This window comes from Urocampus carinirostris, chromosome 1 (genome assembly GCF_059441175.1).
Source record: "Urocampus carinirostris isolate Australia breed hairy pipefish chromosome 1, RoL_Ucar_1.0, whole genome shotgun sequence".
NCBI lineage: Eukaryota > Metazoa > Chordata > Actinopteri > Syngnathiformes > Syngnathidae > Urocampus > Urocampus carinirostris.
In genome coordinates this window covers 22,172,332-22,191,707 of record NC_142349.1, presented here as the reverse complement: position 1 = coordinate 22,191,707, position 19,376 = coordinate 22,172,332, and the positions used below count along the sequence as shown (strand labels likewise).

Below are 19,376 nucleotides of genomic sequence, written 5' to 3'. Positions count from 1 at the left end.
TGCATGACGTTAATTTCACTCTAAAACGTAGTAAACAGGAACACCATCAGGTGGCAATACTCTATCGCTGAACGGGAGACCAGGTTACAATTTATTTGATTTCATTGGAAACATCCCCAAACTTTTATTGACTAAAATGTTTCGAATATAAGCTAGTATTATCATTTTTGTATAAACTTTATTTGTATATTATATTTAACATCCTAGTGCATCCATTTATATGTCTCTCCATCCAGTGTGCTTTCTGGTTCGATGATGTTCGCATAAGTGGCTTCTGCTTACAGGTTTGAATGTCCAATGTCCCATTCTGCAAGGAAAACTCTTATGCTGCAATGTGGCTGCAGCCTCAAGGGGCTGATCCGGTCACTGTTCCCACCCCGGAATCTTGGAGGGCTGACAGGAAACAGGCCCAACTCTCCTGGGGCTGCTGGATGTCAAACCTTGACCCAGTCTCTCCCAGACCCTAAAAACATCTCTAGGGGTGCATTCATTAAATGAGCCAGCTTACAAATGGACGTTTTCAGTCAACGCCACACCCCCAAAACTCATTCCTTTTGCTTTCAGTCAGTGCTGCCTTTGAAAAATTGAAAACATCAAGACAGACATCATTTAAAAATTGTATTTTCTGTCTTTTGACTAATACCAATTCATCTCTTTCTCCAGAAGTAATGCATCTGCAACCCCCCCCCAAATATATTTTAAGATCAATATACTAAAACGGGGGTCTCCAACCTTTTTCCAGCAGAAAGCTACTTTTTGTTACTAATTATCACAAAGAGCACCCAGTTAGATATGCTTTTCTAAAATAACACATTAGCACATAATTATGTTTTTACTATGTCATTACCAAGTTAATTATTAAGAGTAGGGTTAAATAGACTCGGTCAACCACATAAAAGAAAAATTACTAGGAATTGAAATGACCCAGCACTGCTGAGCTATTTTCAGAACAGGTCTGCGGGCACCTCAGCTGTCCTTAGGGGCACCACATTAAAAAAACCCTGCTCTACATTTTCTTTGTTATATTCTTTTTTACGACCCCTAATCCTAACCCTTAATGCAGAGTGCCAAGCAGGGAGGTGATGGGTATCAATGTTATTGGTCTTAAGTATGACTTGGCCAATGATCGAACCTGTGCCCTTTCAGTCCCTGGGCAGGTGTTTAACCCTAAGGATATGGAGCTGGTATCCCTGTACTAGATTATAGCATTTCCCCCTGAAATGGCAATTTTTTATGTAACATGTTATTTCTGAAGATAAAATGGTTACAAGTTGGTGCTTGGTATCAAGCCAAATGCTTGGTTTTACAGTGATAGCTGACACTGCAAAATAAACAAATTCAGAATTGATTAATATAAATATAATTAATAATAATAATAACAATGATAATATAATAATCTCATCTCATCTCATTAGCTGCATCGCTTATCTTCAGTAGGCTCGCGGGGGTGCTGGAGCCCATCCCAGCAATCATCGGGCAGTGGGCAGGGGTCACCCTGAACTGGTTGCCAGCCAATCGCAGGGCACACAGGGACAGAAAACTCGCTCGCTCATTCACACCTAGGGACAATTTGGACCGGCCAATCCACCTGAAATGCATGTCTTTGGAATGTGGGAGGAAACCGGAGTGCCCGGAGGAAACCCACGCAAGCACGGGGAGAACATACAAACTCCGCACAGTAAGTCCCGTAGCTGGATTTGAACCCACACAGGAGGTTCCCAAGACTTTGAACTGTGCCGCACACGTGCTAACCACTGCGCCGCCGTGCTGCCCTAATATAATAATAATAATAATACAAATAACTTTGTTCTATAGGGTGAACATTCTGCCCATTCTGTGTTATTGTTCTTATTTGAGTATTTAAATGTAGTCGCAAACTAAAGTACTAATAAGAACACTTTTCCCCCCTTTTTAAACATGACACTCAAATTCTACAGTTAGTAATATTTTAATTTACCTGAAATAATGATCATTTTACTAGTAAAAGAAAAAAATGAAAAACATAGTGATAGGAAAAATTGAAACAAAATCTAGGAAAAAATAGGCAACCCAAGAAAATTAATACTTTAAATTAGCATAATTATCTGACAGGCAGAATAAGAATTATTATTCTATATGGTCATTGGCATGTATCAGCACCACCTGTACTTCGATTTAAAGTAAACCAAATTCTTCAAATTCTTCAGTATTTTATTCATTTTGTAAAAAAAAAAAAAAAAACATTAAACAAAAACAATGTACCTACATTAGTGTTTCAGATTGTACCAAATGAACACATGGAGCATGCTACAGAAAACAAACATAAATGCTATTGCACACAAGACAATTTTCATACATAAACATTCACATTAACTGTACATACATACATACTTACATACATGTTCATATATTTATATTGGGGTGATGTGACAATAGTGATACACATAACGAAGACCTCACCCCAAACACAAAAACAAAAAACGAAAGAAAAACGACATCACTGAAGCTGCCAAAGTGCTTTTTTATCATTTATTCTGGTTGTGTGAGTGTGAGTGAAAATTATGTATTGATTTAAGAAAAAAAAAAAATCAAACACAAAGAAAGAATAATCACGAGCATCAGGAACCAGACATAATGAATAAACCGACACAACTGGACTTCCTGTGGCAAAAGGAAGTCATAGAGAATGAGGATGACGAGACCTCCCAGGCTCGGGGTGTTTGAAGCCAGATCCGTTCACAGAGTTCTTTTTGAGTGGGGGCGCCGACAGCTCCAGACACTTGGAGATTATTTTTGTTTATTTGCTTGTTTTACAGTTTATATCAATTGCTTTAGTTCGTTTGTCTGCTCGGACTTGAAATCCTCAAAACTTCTTCAATTCACATCCGTTCATTGCATACACCTTTACATGCAAAACGTTTGAACACGTAATCAGAATACGTCAACATGTGTGTGTTCATTTTGAATAGCTTTCATTACTTAGTTTCTTAATCAGTCTTGAATTGGTAATTTTCCCCCTGGTAAATCTCTTTTGCTCACTATTAAATAGCATCAGATCAACCAATGTCCAACTGATTCTCTGTGATGGGTCAAAGCTGTATCTGACTACCGTCAACTAGTAAGTATATGCAGTAGGGCTAGAGAAGACCCAGACCTGGGTCAAAAGCCAGTAAAAAGAAGAGCCAGAAGAGGTGCGAGGCTGCGTGGCGGGGGATTTGGGAGGCGAGGCAGAAGGGTCAGAGGATATAGGCTAGTTCCTGATTAGATTAGAGTAACACTTGAACACCATGTTCTCAGCCATGGCCTTACAAAGACAGAAGATGGTAAAAAAGTGCAACCAAATGTTGGGAGACCGTGCCGTCCTTCATTCAGACTTTTTGCCAACAGAACAGGCGTGTAATCTAAAAGTTACTATGACATTGTATACAATGATGCGAGATACAATAAACTGTGTTATACACAATGACATTTTATTTTTATTTTACATAGGACAGGCAAGGCAACGTCACAGGGTCCCATTTTCTCCCGTCAACATGAGGAATACTGACAACGCCCCAAGTTTATTTGTGCTAAATGTCTTATGTTCAAATTCATAATTTTCCTTTTTCTTTATGATATTCTGAGCTGTCCTTTGTTTTCTGTAGTGCAATGACATGGTTTCTCAATAAGTTGTAAAAACTTTAAGTGTAAACTGAGTCGAGTCTCTTGCAATCAATCTCTTACACTCAAAGTTGGAACTTACAACTGTTATCCAAATGTATGGAAACCATCTTCAGCGTTACAGTCTTTCAACACAGTAACTGTTCCATTGAGAACATGACTAACAAATTAGACTGGCTTGCCTGAAAATTAATTTTGAGCGATAGACTAGGAATTTAGCACGACAAATAGCTTTTGCATGTATTCCATAGTGTTTTGTTACTTAGTTTGTCATTTCTCAAAACTCATTCAAACGTTTCGAGAATTTCTGAGAAAGTCTTATCGGAGGAACGTACCAAAACAGTTGGAAAAATCTGTAGAACTTCACAGTGAGCCAGGATGAGCAGTAATACTGTCGACCACGGGACCCTTGCCCCAAAACCTCCTCTTCTTCTTTTTTTTTGTCTTGTCTTTTGTCGTCGTCTTCATGCATCCATTCAGCCAAGTTCCCCTAGGAGGGACGGCGAACATAGAGGTGTCGCTAACAACACTGTAGTGACAAATGACCAGTCAAATCAAATTTCTGGAGGAAAGGTTTTGTTCCCTCCAATAGACGCTGTTAAAATATACATACACAACTTTACAAAAAAAAAGGCATGGACAAAAGGGGGTTAGTGATGGAAGCTGGAATACATCATACATGTGTAATGAGCTACAATTCCATGTATTACAAGGAAGCAGATTATGGTTACCTAAATGAATTCTAAGTAAGATTATAACGGGACTATATAGCCCTGCTTTGAACCCATGGCGTGCATCGGGGAATGGTTTCTAAAAGGGAAGGCCTAACAAGTCCGGGTATTCAGTTTTGTTTCTTCGAAGCGTACAGGAGTTTATATCTTCATCAATTACAATGCAACACATAGAAATAAGAATCATATGGCTCGTGTTACAACAATAGCATCATCGAGATTCTTACTTTTCATTCATCCGTTTTCAAGGAATGTAGTTCTAGCGAAGGAGTCAAGTGTCAGGAGCTTGGCCTACAAGCTACAAAGTGCACCGCTGAAAGCTTTGCGTTGAAAATCACACCAGAATTGAGCATGTCTTTTGCGTTTTGGCTTCTAAGACTGGATTTACACTGCAGGTCCAAGTGCTCGATTCCAATGACATGTGCCGTCTGTCTTTACAGCATTTGGCTTTTTTTTTACACTCACAGTGCATTTGCCTCCCCAAATTACACAGGAAGAACAGAACCAACTCCAATAAAGGACAGTGGCAACCTGAAATTGAATGAGGCTTAATTGGAGTACTCATAATGAATACGACATCATTTCTGGCCTAATTGACTCTCCCACCAATTCATTTCACTGGGAGTAAACTAAAATCTGTTCAGTGGCCTCCATATGTTAGTAATTGGCTATTTGACAAAAAAATAACACATTCACTGTTGCATGTGTAAAGCCTATTTAATGGTATATGTCTTTGCAGTCTGATTTATTGTTTTATTGAATTTACAGTGGTGCCTTGAGCTACGAATGACCGGTTTTATGAGCTCTTTCATATTGGTTATTCCTTTTCTCTTTTTTCCTCTTTGGTTTGATGAGCACTTTATGATGGTTCAAGTTACCTCACAAAAATCAGCAGTTTGGGAATTTAGCCGTTTAATGCCACTACAAATTGTGGTTCAAGCTAAAAGATAACACGGAAAAAAAGAATAACACACAGTGTACTTAAAACAACGGGTAACAAAACCTCATTAGCATCCTAAACAATAGCATCAAGATTTGTTAGATTAGATTTAATAGTTCTTAATGAAAGATAGTTATTAAAACAATACTAAAAATCATCTATTCTTTGTAATTTGCTAAAATTACTGGAAGTGCTTCTCTATTTTGAATGAGTTAGTATGACGAGAGTATGAAATATGAGTAATTGCAGCAATACATAATAATTCACAAACTTTTTATTCATTCAATTTCTTTTCAGTAGCACTCAGTGCCCTTTTTAAATATATATTGTATTATCGAGTGCTTTTTTTCTTTTTTGTTTCTTTTTGGGGTTCAAGGTATAGATTGATATGAAATCTATTAATTTTAGGGAAATTAATATTTTGAATTCACTCAACAAAATACAGTAAACGCATAACTCAAGGAACCACTGTATTTGTGGAATTTTGCATGAATGTGTATTCTTTAGCAATTCAAGTCTGGATAAGGTGAAAACATTGGGCTTATATTGACTGACATTTACATTTTACTGAGATTTTCAACCAATATAAATATGATTGTGCTTTGCATTTGAGGAAGATTTACTGTTGCGCTTAATAATGGTCACAAAAAAGCCACTGTTCATGCCATTTGATTTGTGGTCAGAGGGATGGTATATCCTAAACTGAGATCCGATCAACTTGCATTTTCTGTGAAAGGCATCACCAACTCAATAGAAATCTGATGACTGATTAATGGGGCCATATACTTTTTTTTTTAATCATTTTTTGGTCCTTGATACTAACTGCAATATAAATCTGTAGTTTTTTTAGATTGCTTTCAGCCAAGTTAAAAAAACAACAACAATCAAGCATTTTAACATAAACTTTGGGTATCAGGAAATACTTTATTACATATTTTTTACCATATCTAATAGTTTCAATCGAACCAAAATGGGCAAAACTTGGACTACTTCAGAAAGCCTCACAAGGTCATGCAACCCTAAACCATCAACCTCAGAACTCTATGGTCATCTAATTGACTTGAAATTGCAGGTAAAAAGAGCAATTAGAATTGTATCATGCAGTGTAAATCCAGCCTGGTAGCGGGAAGAAAAAGCATACATAAAAAAGGAACACTTTCACATTTCCGAAGCTCCCAAAAATGGAGTTCTCCTTTGTGTTCAAAAGTTGACTCACATCGCAACACAGCCGCAGTTTGATCTCACGCCATTGCATAAGCCCTCTTGTTTTGGTCATGGTCACACGCAGGTGGTGCAGTTCTGCATGATGGGTGTGGTCTGGTGTTCGTGTTTGTGTGTGCAATGCTCCAGAGAGCTAGAGCTCTTGAGCGGCACTAGGCAGCGCTCAGTGGGCCTGCCACTTTGCAACACCCCCCAGCAGCACAGCACACGCAGGAACTCCTTGCGCATATCCTTGCTGCGCAGTGTGTAAATGACTGGGTTGAGCGCAGAATTGAGCGTGGCAAAGCCAAAGAAGATGTTGGCTTTGTGCAGGATGGGGCAAGACTGAATAGCACAGGACGAATCCAGGAGAAGGACGGTGAAGGCGGGTAGCCAGCACATGATGAAGACACCCAGCACGATGGTGACCGTTTTCAGAAGGGCATAGGCGGGGGAGTTTGTGGCTTCCTGGTGGCTGGAGCGCACGATCAAGTAGATCTTCACGTAGAGGATGACGATGGAGAGCAGGATCAAGCTGAAGATGGTCACTACGAAAAGGATGTACTTTTTGGAGTAGAGCGGCAGCACGGCAGAGCATTGTGGAAGGTTGTCGATGCAGTTCCAGCCGATGATGGGGAGACCGCCCAGTAAGATGGAAGTCACCCAGCAGGCTCCGATGAGCAGGAACATGCGACATGTCTTTGTGGAGCCGTAAACTTTGACTTTGGTGATTGCAATGTAGCGCTCGATTGCAATGGCCAGCAGGCTGAAGACTGAGGCAGCCAGGGCGATGAAGGCCGTGCCCTCGCGGATAAACCACTGCACGGGCACGAGGTCGAAGGTCCGAGAACCCGAAAGAAAGATGTTGGCTATATACGCTGAGCCTGCCAGCAGGTCAGAGAAGGCAAGGTTGCCGATGAAGAAGAACATTGCCGAGTGAAACTTCTTGTTGCGGCACACAGCGATAAGCACAAGCAGGTTCTCCAGGATGATGATGGTGCACAGAACCACAATGATGATGCTGGGGTCTGTCAGCACCTTTTTGTCTTCGTAGCGCTTTTCCAGCTCCTCGATGGTCATGTTCTTGGCAAACACGTAGTAGTATGGGATCAGAGTCCGGTTGTAGTACTGGGAGTATCTGCTCCTCATGGCGACGATCTGGCTCACCACAGGGGCTTTACGGCAAAGATTCATTCACTCCGCCGTGCCAATTGCCTAGAAGGAAGGGCCCAAAGCGAAATCCCGTGGTCGGGAAAACGCCTGTACTACAGTCACGTCTCAGCAGCACTATGTGGGTCACCTGCAGACACAAAGAAGACAACGTTAGATTGTTGAAGAAGATGTTGACATGTGAAATTTGCTGCTCTAAATGGCTCTTGAATATCACGCAATACATTCAGCATTTTAACAACACCCAGTGGACTCAAGGACTGAGACAAAATCACCTGTCACATCATGATTTTCAATTATTTCTTCAGCAAAGAAGGCTTACTGCCCACACACAAAAAGGTTTTTGATGCTTTTTGTATCATGGCTATAATCCAATCGCTTGTAAAAGATCTCAAATTGTACTTTGGAGGCGCATCAAATATTCCGCCGGACGTAGCTTTTCCGTTTTCAGATGTGGATCTTGTCTTCAGGTAGATCGTTTGAGACGAAGGGTTGAGAAAAATGCTGCCAGCTGGACAAAGAGGACTTTTCTGGTTGGCTGAAGGACACATTCCACTAATGCTCGTCCTAAATGCTCTGCTGTCAACACAAGGTATTCTTATTGGGATAAAACCTTTCCACAGCATTCAGATTTTCCTCGACATTGGCCTACGTGAGCCTGCGCTACAGCCTGAAAGTTCTGAATAAATTCACAGCAGAATGTTGACAGGGACCTTGTTGTGATTGAATATAGCAAGCTTGGACAGTGTGCCAATCATGTCTAGTCATGTTTATTTGCATAGCCATTAATCACAAGAAGACTGTGGCACCTTACTCAGACAGCTATCAATTCACAAATCTTTCCCAACACCATTGCTAAATAAAAATTCAAAATAGAAAACAATCTGCCAGCTCTGGTAAAAACATGGCGCTCAGATTTGCATATCATTAAACTGAATAATTAGTTATTTAAGAAATGCACCATTTTGGGAAAATTCATCATCGGTTGCAGACAGGAAGTGATGTGAGGACATCAGTCATAAGGAAAACAATTTATTCACATACTTGAAGAAATTCCAATAACTCAAAACTTGCTTCCCTCAACACTAAATGTATGGCGTATGCCTCAGAGCAATTAAGAGTGAAAGTATTCCCATCCATTTAAGTGAGTTTCTATTCTTAAACTAGTTATTCTCAAATAGTGGGGCTCTGTCAAGAAGGGGACTTTTGACCTCAGGGAACATTTTATTTAAGTATCCTAGAATAAAGTGCATTACATTAGGGGGCAGTGGCAATCTGATAGGCAGAATGTGCACTCAGTGATGAAGGGGTTTGTCATACACCTAGCATCTGCGGGTTGCACATAGCACAGAGTATGTGAATAAATGATAAGAGAAGACATATAGAGAGAGACGAATCACAAGTAGCGCTTGGTGTCACAGTAACTTCGGTGGGAGACGAGGAATAACCTGCACATTACTGTGTCTAAACTGTTGGCAGCGTACAGCATGAAGCCTGAAAAAGTGACGCGTCACTTATGGATACGACGCCAGAAATTATGCTGATAAGACGTTGAGTTTTTTTCCGCGTAAATGTGCCGGCTGACGAATATTCTCAACAACCATCTTGCTTTGTGACTCCTATTTCATGAAACCACCGAGTCTTGTTGGCATCATATAATTGGGAAGGAACTGATTGACTGTGCTTTGTTTCAAACCCCGCTTGGAAAAGATGTGCGTTTTAAAACATACTCATTGTCGCTAAGTGGTAAGATCTTGGGATGGGAGCCTAAACCCTGCCCGACCCAAAATTCGGCCTAAATCACACTCCTCCAAATTCATCACAAATAAAATATGAAAAATCAGGTTTGCTTTGGTCTTGGTCCCTCAAATCAAATTAATCTGTCGGGCTTTGTTTTATTTTTTCTAGGAGGGGTCCTGAGAGAAGTTAATTGAGAAGCACCGCCTTCAACGGATTGGGATTAAGAACTCGTTCATGTACATGCAGTAATAGAAAGTCAGTTTCATGGATGCATAGATCTTTAGGACAATAGGACAATTTTGATTAAAGGGGTATTTTCCCAAACATTTTGAATATTTTTAGTTTAAATATTATAATAAATACGTAAACCGACAGAAATATAATAGAATAGTTAACTGGTTAGTACAAAAAAGGCAGCCAACCTCAAATATTAAAAACACAAACAAAGATCGGTTTTAGCTTTGCAAAGGCAGACTTTATTTCTGATGGATTTATTTCAAGTTTTGTAATGTTGTGTTTATGAGCATTCGAGCTTCTAATACACACCATCAGATAAATGCATGTGTTATTATTCACTTATGTTTGAAGTATCCAATGTCAGCTTGAGAAATAAGCATACTGCTGTACAATCCGTATGTGAACTTTGAACCTATGGTGTCAAGTTTTATGATCGCACAATTAGAAATACATTGAATATTACTCTGACTCCGTCAAAAGTCGAAATCTGTCAACTGAGCATTATATAAAAAAGAAAAACTGCATGCCAACAAACGGACAATCTGAAGGGAGCTGGCAGCTTTAGAGCTGTCAGAAGTAACACGATCCATGTGCGCAAGAGGTAATTCAACACTGATGCTTCTCGCAACTCCTTTCTTGCGATAGCGTAATTCTACAGAGACCAAGAAAAAGAAGTGAGCGAGGGAGAGCGAAAGCCACACAACGTGCATGCATGTGGAACGGCATCTAGACATGATGGCAGGATTCCGAATGGACGTGCGCACAAATGCCAGCACATCCGTGGATGTACAAAGTCCCCCAAGGAAAAACATTGTTATTTGTTGTGAGTACTCTGTGATAACAAATGAAAGGCAACAAACCACAAATAAATCTGCCATAACATTTTTTTATTGCCTACATTATAAGTTTTAAGCTAAATACACACAATACTGTGATGCCAAAACTGTTTATTATCTTTTTAATATAAATCACGCATCTGGGAGCATGATGCTACATAATCTTCACTAACAACACAAGCTACACCCACCATGATTTGGACAGCTTGGGTCTTCACACTGCAACTAATTCATCCACAAGAGCAATGCTGGAGTTGCTAATTGGGAAAAACGGGAGATTTCCCGAAGGGACAGCTCACATCAAGTTAACTAGTCAGCTATTTGGCCACATTTAGCACAACCCCAACGTAACAGATGAAATGAGTTTTACTATATGGGGGAATTCTCCCCTCCCAAATTTTAAGTTGGTTTGGCCTACCACCATTTCTTTTCTGTAGCGGTAAAATGAACACAGAACAGCGCGAATGATTTGAGTCAGATCCGATGGAGGGCAAAAAGTTGGAGCCGAAAAAGCCAGGAAAAGAAATACAAACACATTTAAATTCTCTTGCACCTTCTGCCTGTCATCTGTGTGTCTTCGGGTGAGTGTGGTGGTGCGTTTTTGCAGAATTTATCAGTTACTCAAATAAACTCGTAGTGATCGGAATGCCGTATCTTTTTTGAGAAGCGTCTCTTTCAGCTCGCCTCACTAAAAAGAGTCAGGGCTTTCAGCTCCCATACTCTTCTTCAGGTCGTTTTTGTTGCTTTTATCCATATATCAAAAACATATTCAGTAATATAATGCAATAAATTACTTTAGGGGGATTAAAACAGCTAAAAAAAAGGAAAAAAGACAATGAAAACAAAAACAACAGATGACAAAAAAATATTAACACAAAAAGAGAGAATAAAATAAACAATATAAAAGGGAAAACATAAGCAAAAGGCTAGAAGAATCAAAAGAATACAAAGACAATTAGAAAAAAGGAAGGAAAAGAAGGAAAAAATAAGAAAAAGAGGAAAAATGTCATATTTATTTGTATGCTAGAAATTATAGAAAAAAAACAAAAATGAAAATGTGGGGAAAAAAGAGTATGACCAAATCTTGGACCGCGCTATCAACGAAAAATGTGATCAACCAGTGAAGTTATTGTCGAACACTCATTCTAATATATTAACAAGACTTCCTTGAACCGAATCGTTACCACAGTTGTTTGACAGCATGAATAGAGAAGAAGACTGCAAATAGAGTATGAGCGATTTTCAACACATTCATAACTGGGGATTACCATTGTATAAATATATTACAGCAGTGAACAATTTTAGAACTTAAAAATATGTGAGATTTCTCTTTTTTTTTTAAATATAGCCAGTGTTGGGACTTTTGCATTCCAAAGGAACGTGTTCCTGGAACGCAGTTACTTTTCTCGCTAACAAGTACTGTAATGCGTTATAATACAGTTTTATAACGCAACTCTCGTTACAACATGGCGTTTAAAAGCAGATCATGAGTTATATTGACCTCTGAGTGCTGACTTTTCGTATTTCATTCACAATGTCACATACAACCCTCAAATGACCAGAAACATAAAAGAAGAGTGGGCGGGTTTATACTTACGTCCAAAGTACAATTAAATACAGTTACGATCAGGCAGAGAATAAGAAAATGCTGAATTTCTCCCTAGGGAGCTATTCTCCCTACCATATTTACTCACATCTAAGCCATATTTACAACTATATAATAAAATACTGAAATCAGAAGGTAAGTTTATATGTGCATATTTGGTTGTGTGTCACTAGTAGCAAATGATAGGTAGTAGGTGGCAGGGAGCATAGCTTTTAAAGGAACAAGAAAATCAATGGGAAAAACTTGAGAACAGAAGCGGTACAAGTTTGCTGAATTTCGGTCTTTAAAAAAAATTGTAATAGACCATGCCTGGTGAAAAAAAGAAAACGTCTCAGACAGTATCAAGAAATGGAGGAAATATTTGAGTAGCTTGAAGCTTAGAGACAAAAAAGACATACATTTTGAAGTGTTCTCTTGCAAGCTCCCAAGATTGCACAAACCAAGAAGTATGAAGGCTTCGCCACTTCCACAGGTTGGTGTACACGTTTTTTTTATTATATGGCTATTTTAAAGAAGTAATATGGGGTTGTTTGTATGCGAATACGTACAGTAATTTGCAACTAGATAGTTACTTGCTAGGGGGTAACAGAATGACTTTTTATGAAGAAACTAATAACTGTAACTAATTACTGTTTTTTAGTAACGCACCCAACACTGACTACAATCGCAAACTAGAATAGTAACATTGTAAGGCAATAAAGACTGTTGTAATCAATACGAGGGAAAAAAAGGAGAGTTATATCAGTAAGAGCATATTTGTTAAACAATTTGTCATTGGAATGCAATTCTTTTAAGTATCCAAAAAATCCCAAAAGCCCAAAATCAGGGACATTTCTTTGTGTGCCTGGGAAAAGCACAGGTGCTCTGCAGCCTTGACAGGCCATAACCAGCTCAGCGTGTCCAGCTACAAAGAACAATAAATTCCTTGAGCATGGCGTCCGGTGGTCAAAGCCTCCGCTTACTTGGCAGTTAAGCTCACGTTGCATCTGGAGGGCCGGCCCGAGCGGATTTACAGCTGCAAATATCTAGTAGTAGTCTAGTCTAGTCAGACAGTCGGCATCAGTCTCCGAGCTGTGTTCATAGAAATGAACAAGAGCTTGAGACTGAGCATGTGTGCCAGCTGCAACGGCCCAATCACATTAGGTTTCGTTCTTTCAGACGCCAGTGATTCAATTCACCAATTGAGAGCGGTACTGCATGGCCATCAGCTTCCAGTTAAGCCATTACCACTGAATTTGAACATATAATTGTTAAATTGCATCACCCCCACCTAACATGTCTAAAAATGTGTGTGCTCACTACTTTGACAGTGTGGTTTATAAGTGACAAATAACTCAAGAGACAACCATATCTGCGCTAAAATTGTGAGAGTCTGATTTTCAAGTCTGTCATGGTAACAGCAATAAACAAAACAAACTTTGTAACCACGTACATACAGTCCTTTCCAGATTATGGGTCATGCGATAGAGAACAAATGAGATTAGTTTTGGATTCCAGATCCAAGAGTGAGATAAAATCAGTTCACAGACCCTCCTTAAGAAACAAAGTTTTCACCAGAGTTTTTGCGGGTAATCAGATTGAGGAGAAGCTAGCATCTGAAGTAGGGGTAAGATCGGGGCTAAAAAAAAAAAAAAAATCAATCCTGACCATAGCACTTGGATGTTAAAGCCCGAACCAGCTTGAGCCCGACCAATTCACTTGATTTTGAGGGACTGAGCCGGATCCAAACCCGAATTTGCATATTATACTTGTGAGGATCGGTAGGATGGGTGATTTGGGGGATAGGTGTGACTTATTGGTAAGTATTAAGCTTCTGGGAATGATTTCACCATGACAAATCACCATTAGATGGCAGGAGTGGCTTTGATCAGATATTTGTCCACACATCAAGGAAGCTCCCACTTCCTAGTGTTGCTTCCTGTATCCAGCAATTGAGAGTGTGTAGGTGGCCCCATTGGGCGAGTAGGCGTAGCGAAGTAGTATGGTAGGAGTAGCAAAGATATGGTTGAATACGGACAGTTAACGCTAAGTCCCATCATAATCATCTGGTCACACGATCACCATAGTAAACGAAATGATCACCTCACAGGAAAAGTTAGAAAGGTTATGCATAAGTTCAGTGTTTTTGCAAAAAAAAAAATTGTTGTTTTGCAAGCAAAGTGCCCTTGTGTTTATTGAAGCCATTATTTAGATATTTAGGTATCGGAAATCCCCCCAACAAAACGCACGGAAGTGAAAGTTCAGCTTGAAAGGCATCCTTTCACAAAATACGTTTTCACGTAAAACAAGTATTTATCAAGAGACTTTAATGGTAAAGGTTAGAAACATACATTTTTTTAATGATAGATAAGTTTTCAAGCTTTCTTTTGAAATGTCCTATCAAGCTTTCTTCAGAAATGACTCAAAATGGCTGAAATTGGCTGGCACCTGCTCTTCCCATTTGGGAGAAATGCCTGGCCTTGATTAAGTAAATTTGTCATTATAAAATCACCAACTTTGAAATTTACAAATCGTGAAATCGAGGATAGGAATGTACTAGCAAAAGCCTTTGCTGACTATCAGTTGATAGTTACGAAATAGTTATTTTTGAAAGGGGGGAGATGTTGCATAAGGAATAAGCATTTTTTTTTGGACAAGAACATTTTCCATAAGGTATGTATTTTTTTAATAAAAAAAACTCGGTTCATTGTTTAAAAGCAAAAAAATCTGAAATCCAAACTAATTTTCGGGCCTTACCACCCAGCCTTGTTATTTTAAATTACTGAGCATACTTTGATCTAATCTTTAAACTGCATAATTTTTCATGCATCTCCAGCTGGTCCTTACATGACAGCTCCCAGGTCCTTCTGTCACCAAGCTGGCTTCTGTACTAAATCTGTAGCACCGGTTTATTTACAGACATATATGAGCACACAAACCCTCTCTTGAAAACCTTTCACTTGATTTATTGATCTCCTAACCTACTTTTGGACACCCTCATACCAAAAGGTAATCATCAGCCTGACATTAAGAATTATTCGAGAAATCTGCATGTTCGTCCGAATCTCATCTGAACGTATGCCCTCATTTTAAATAAACTATATTGTAGGCACATTTTGTATATTTAGCGCCTCCTTGTGGTAAAAAAAAACCTTCACTCGTCAAACTCCCCCCCAAAAAAACCACAATATTGACTTGAAAAATAAGCAAAAATACATAAATTGTCATATAAACGTGCATTATGTTTTAGTGTCAGGACCAGAACGGAAGCAGGACCCACTCGCGTAACGTTTACCACAAGTTTTATTGAAGGAACGGGAAAGAGGTGCGCCCACGTTCCGGTGTTCGCTCTCGTACTCGGCTTGTGATCTGAACATGGAAGTGGATCTTCCGTAGCGAGTCAGGGGGGGAAAACTGGGACTGGGAGAGCAAGACGTGGTCGTGGTCGGGGTCAGAAACGAGTCGTAAGCCAGGACGGGAGAGCAGACGTGGCCGAGATCAAAACAGGTCAAAGCGGGAGACAAACAGGGGCAAAAATGGGACAGGCGTGAGTCAGGGTAAAAAAAAGCCAATCTGTCAACAAGCTGCAGCGGCAGCACATGGGCGGGGCCAATTGGGCGCCATGGCAACCGTGACAATTAGTAAAGACACGAATTTTTGGGCCATTTTTTGTAATCATTACATTAATGAAGTGCTTTTAAAGTGCTGCTGAAAACTACAGTAAACATGTTATATATTTAGCTTATTACCAGTATAATAGTCTTTATTTACTACATAAATAATTAAGGACTTTTAGGTACACGGTGTCTCATCTCATCTCTCAATTTTCATTATTCTCAATTTCTTTTAGTATCTGGCTATTTTAAAGCTGTTTTAGGGGGTCGCTTATGTATATGTTGGCTCATATGTGAGTTATAAACAGTACTTGAAGTACTTTTGGTTTTGCTGGCCATTTTGCTTGGTGAATATATTCTATGAACTCTACTTTAAACCCCACAATCCTTTCATGGGATGCATTTGAGAAGTGGGAATAAATTCCTGATTTGGGTTTCAGTTTGTCATAGGGTGTAATGGTGGGTCCTTAAGTCAAACCAGTTGAGAACCAATGCACTACACAGAACAAAGATATCCAGTGGTAACGTATTACACAGTGTCCCTTCAATGTTTAAAAGTGGCGAAAGACTGTCGTTATTTAGCTAAAGCAAGGCTTAAAAGAAGTCAGTGAATGCATTCCAAGTTGTCTCATATTCTCCCTTATTTTAACTGTACATTTTTCGTGTTTTGTTTCGCCGGATACGTGCCACCGCCTAGAAGATTGAATAAAAAGTCAAAACAACGCGACACGCCGTCTGGATTCGGGGTGAAAAAAGCCGAGGTAAAGCGTCACGGTCGTGAGCAAGCGGGCGCGGCGTGTTAGGACAAGTGACCGACTGATGAAAACAAAACAGACGCAGTCGCTCGGCACTCATTCCTGGTGCACGCCATCTAAACTTTCAATATTATGCTGAAAGCTGATGCTTGTCTTAATCCCGTCAGGTCGAGCTTTCCAGTGACAGCTGCACAAAAGCCACATTTTTTTCTTCTTTTTACCCCCCTCCCCCTCTCTCCCACCTTCCCTTACAAACACCTGATAAGCTCCAATTAGGAATGTACCACCTGCTACCTGCCGCCTCCTAAAACACAGGCACTTTCTCATCTTAACTCATTTGATGCCAAACGTTTCTCTCAAGTGAGAAATTCTGGCGCCAAATCCTTTTTGCCATTTTGACTTAGTTTTGGAGGCCTACAGAAAAAAAGCATGAAGCCTCATCTTTGATTGGAAAAAAGAGCGTTTCTAGCTATTAACATTGTTTAGTAAACAACAGTTAGGGTTAGGGTTAGGGTTAGGGTTAGCGTTAGGGTTGCTATGTTTCTTGAAAATGCTTGTTTCCAAGAAAACTTCTGAGAAAAACAGCTCAATGTGAGAGGATGCATTTCAAGTAGAAATTTTTCTTTTTTGTATTTATTTATGATACCTCCAATATCTTAAAAATGCTTTCCATAAACACAAGGAAACTTTACTTCCAAAATAACATTTTATTAAAAAAACATTGAACCTATGCCTGAACTTTGCAAAAACTTTTCAGCGCCCCATGTTTCCTGTGAAGTGATCACACGAATTAAGTCACCATGACGATCCTGTTCCCTCGGGCGTGCACGAAACTTCATCCCTCTCCAAACAGACAATGACGATGGGACTTTGTCATCTTTTTCTTTAAAGGAAAAAGCTCTGTTGAACCTCTGTTGCACATTAGTCAATGCTAGAGGTAAGATCTTAAGCCTGAGGTTGAGAAATCATTACGTTTCGGTTTGTGCCAGCCTTTTTTCTACCTGACTTTTAATATGATCCATTTGTCATTGTTTCTTTTTCTTTGTGAAAGATCTGCGCAAAGGTTTCTATCCCCCTCTCATGCTTGGAAGAGGACCGCTCCTCCTTCTCCAGAGCTCGGGCTGTTTCAGGCTTTAGTACCAGCAGGCCGGGTTGGGTTGGGATGGAATTTTATTAGGCCCGATCTTACCTCTTGTCCAGGGGTCGGGAACCTAAAAGCTAATATGATTAGATTTTTTGGGGGGGGGAAGAGTCACAACATCAGAAAATTTTGTAAAAAAAATAAAACGCCATAGCCGCTCTCCAGGGGTATGTTGGTGTGACACCCTGACTTTTAAGAATGTGTCCAATATATATTGGTCTGAACCATGAGATGTCTCAGTGTTGCTTCGGCTTTGCATGTACCAAGATTAGGATATTTTTACCCAACCTAAAAACGTCACAGATAAATGTGCAACAAGTACCTTTTTTTTCTTCAAGCCAGATTTACTCATGAAAAGAGCCATATGCTGTAGTCCATGCCTTGCTACTCTCACCAAACTGCTTGACCACGCATACTCACCATAGGGGGCCACCTACATACACTACACCTACTAACCACGTGAGGCCGCCTACACAATCGCAATTGCTGAATACAGGACGCAACACAAGCCTGTCGGGGCTTCCTCGATGTGTGGACAAAGATTTGATCAAAAACAATCCTGCCATCTAATGGCTATCTATTAGACTGAAATTATTCCCAGAGGTTTAATACTTAGTGATGAGCAGCGCCAAACCCTTTCGTTTTTTTTTGTTTTGCTTTTTAAATTAAACAAGAAAAACATATTTTTACATTTTGGCACTAAGGGATAATGCTTCTGAATCCTCATTTTTATATTATGTCATTGAATGACTTAAACACAGGGCATGCATTGTGCACCTACAAAACTTTATTTTCGTTCCCATTTCAGGAAAACCTTGATTGCGCTACACAGTTCAACTGTTTGGTGACTCCAGAGACGTTTGTGGTTTGGAACGAACATCCTGTAACACATTTTGGCAACATCTTTCAACACACTTGACAAAATATCTTGTTCAAAAGGTTACATAGTACTAAAATGGAGAAAAATAACCTCTTGAAAATATCAATCAATGTCAATGGGGTTTCAGTCTTGTAATAATTGAACTTTATGAAAGGTTGGGTTCCAGGTGTCTTTAAAAAGTTGAAAGTTAAATATTTTCCCTATTAAGAATGTGTTAACGATGCTCAACTGAGTTAAAGGAGCTCTATGCTTGGTTTTCTATTGTTCCTATCTGCTTTTATTCTACTTATATCAGAGCTGTACGGGGCAGAACACAATATGTTAAAGGAAAAGGGCCAGGGGGAGTGCTTAAAGTGACGTTATGCTCTTCCCTACAGTTTTTTTGTCAGTGTAGAATGAAATCTGTGAAAATAAGGAAAAAGCTCCTTCTAATAAAGTCCTCCAACACAAGAAAGATGAGAAAGAGTTTATTCGAGCGCGTCTAAGAAATCCCTGTACTTGCACACGCATTATGAATGGGCTGACTGAGGCTGCCATAATGACTCTAAGCCAGGAAATGGTGGGAGACAGTGACAGAGTTTCAAATTATGTACAATTACTTTAAATAAACACATTGAAACTTTTTTTCACATGAAAATGAAGAAATAATCATGATTAGGCAGGGGCAAGTACCAATTCCAAGTATATAAGTGCCAAAAAGGGTCACTTGATATTTGACCACTATTTGTCGCTGTACTGTGCAGTGCAACCAATAATGAGTGCTAAAAAATAAAAGGAAGTATACAAATTACAGAGAGTGAAAGTGACCAAACCACACATTTTTTTCGTCTTTTTTGCCCCGCCTTTTACAAAGTTTTTAGTTTTGGTGGGTAATCACTCGTTTTTGGCGTGAAATAAAAAAATATTTA

General features: G+C 39.5%; 1 protein-coding gene across 1 annotated transcript in view; it reads right to left on the bottom strand.

Annotated features, from left to right (window-relative positions):
- Window positions 1-3,032: 3,032 nt before the first annotated feature.
- The window catches only part of s1pr2 (sphingosine-1-phosphate receptor 2), a 30,792-nt gene continuing 14,448 nt past the window's right edge, over window positions 3,033-19,376 (bottom strand). Inside the window, exon 2 of the mRNA XM_088330334.1 lies at window positions 3,033-7,810. Within this exon, the coding sequence (XP_088186460.1) occupies window positions 6,589-7,704 (1,116 nt within the window). The 5' untranslated portion in view covers window positions 7,705-7,810 and the 3' untranslated portion in view covers window positions 3,033-6,588. The remainder of the gene's footprint in view (window positions 7,811-19,376) is intronic.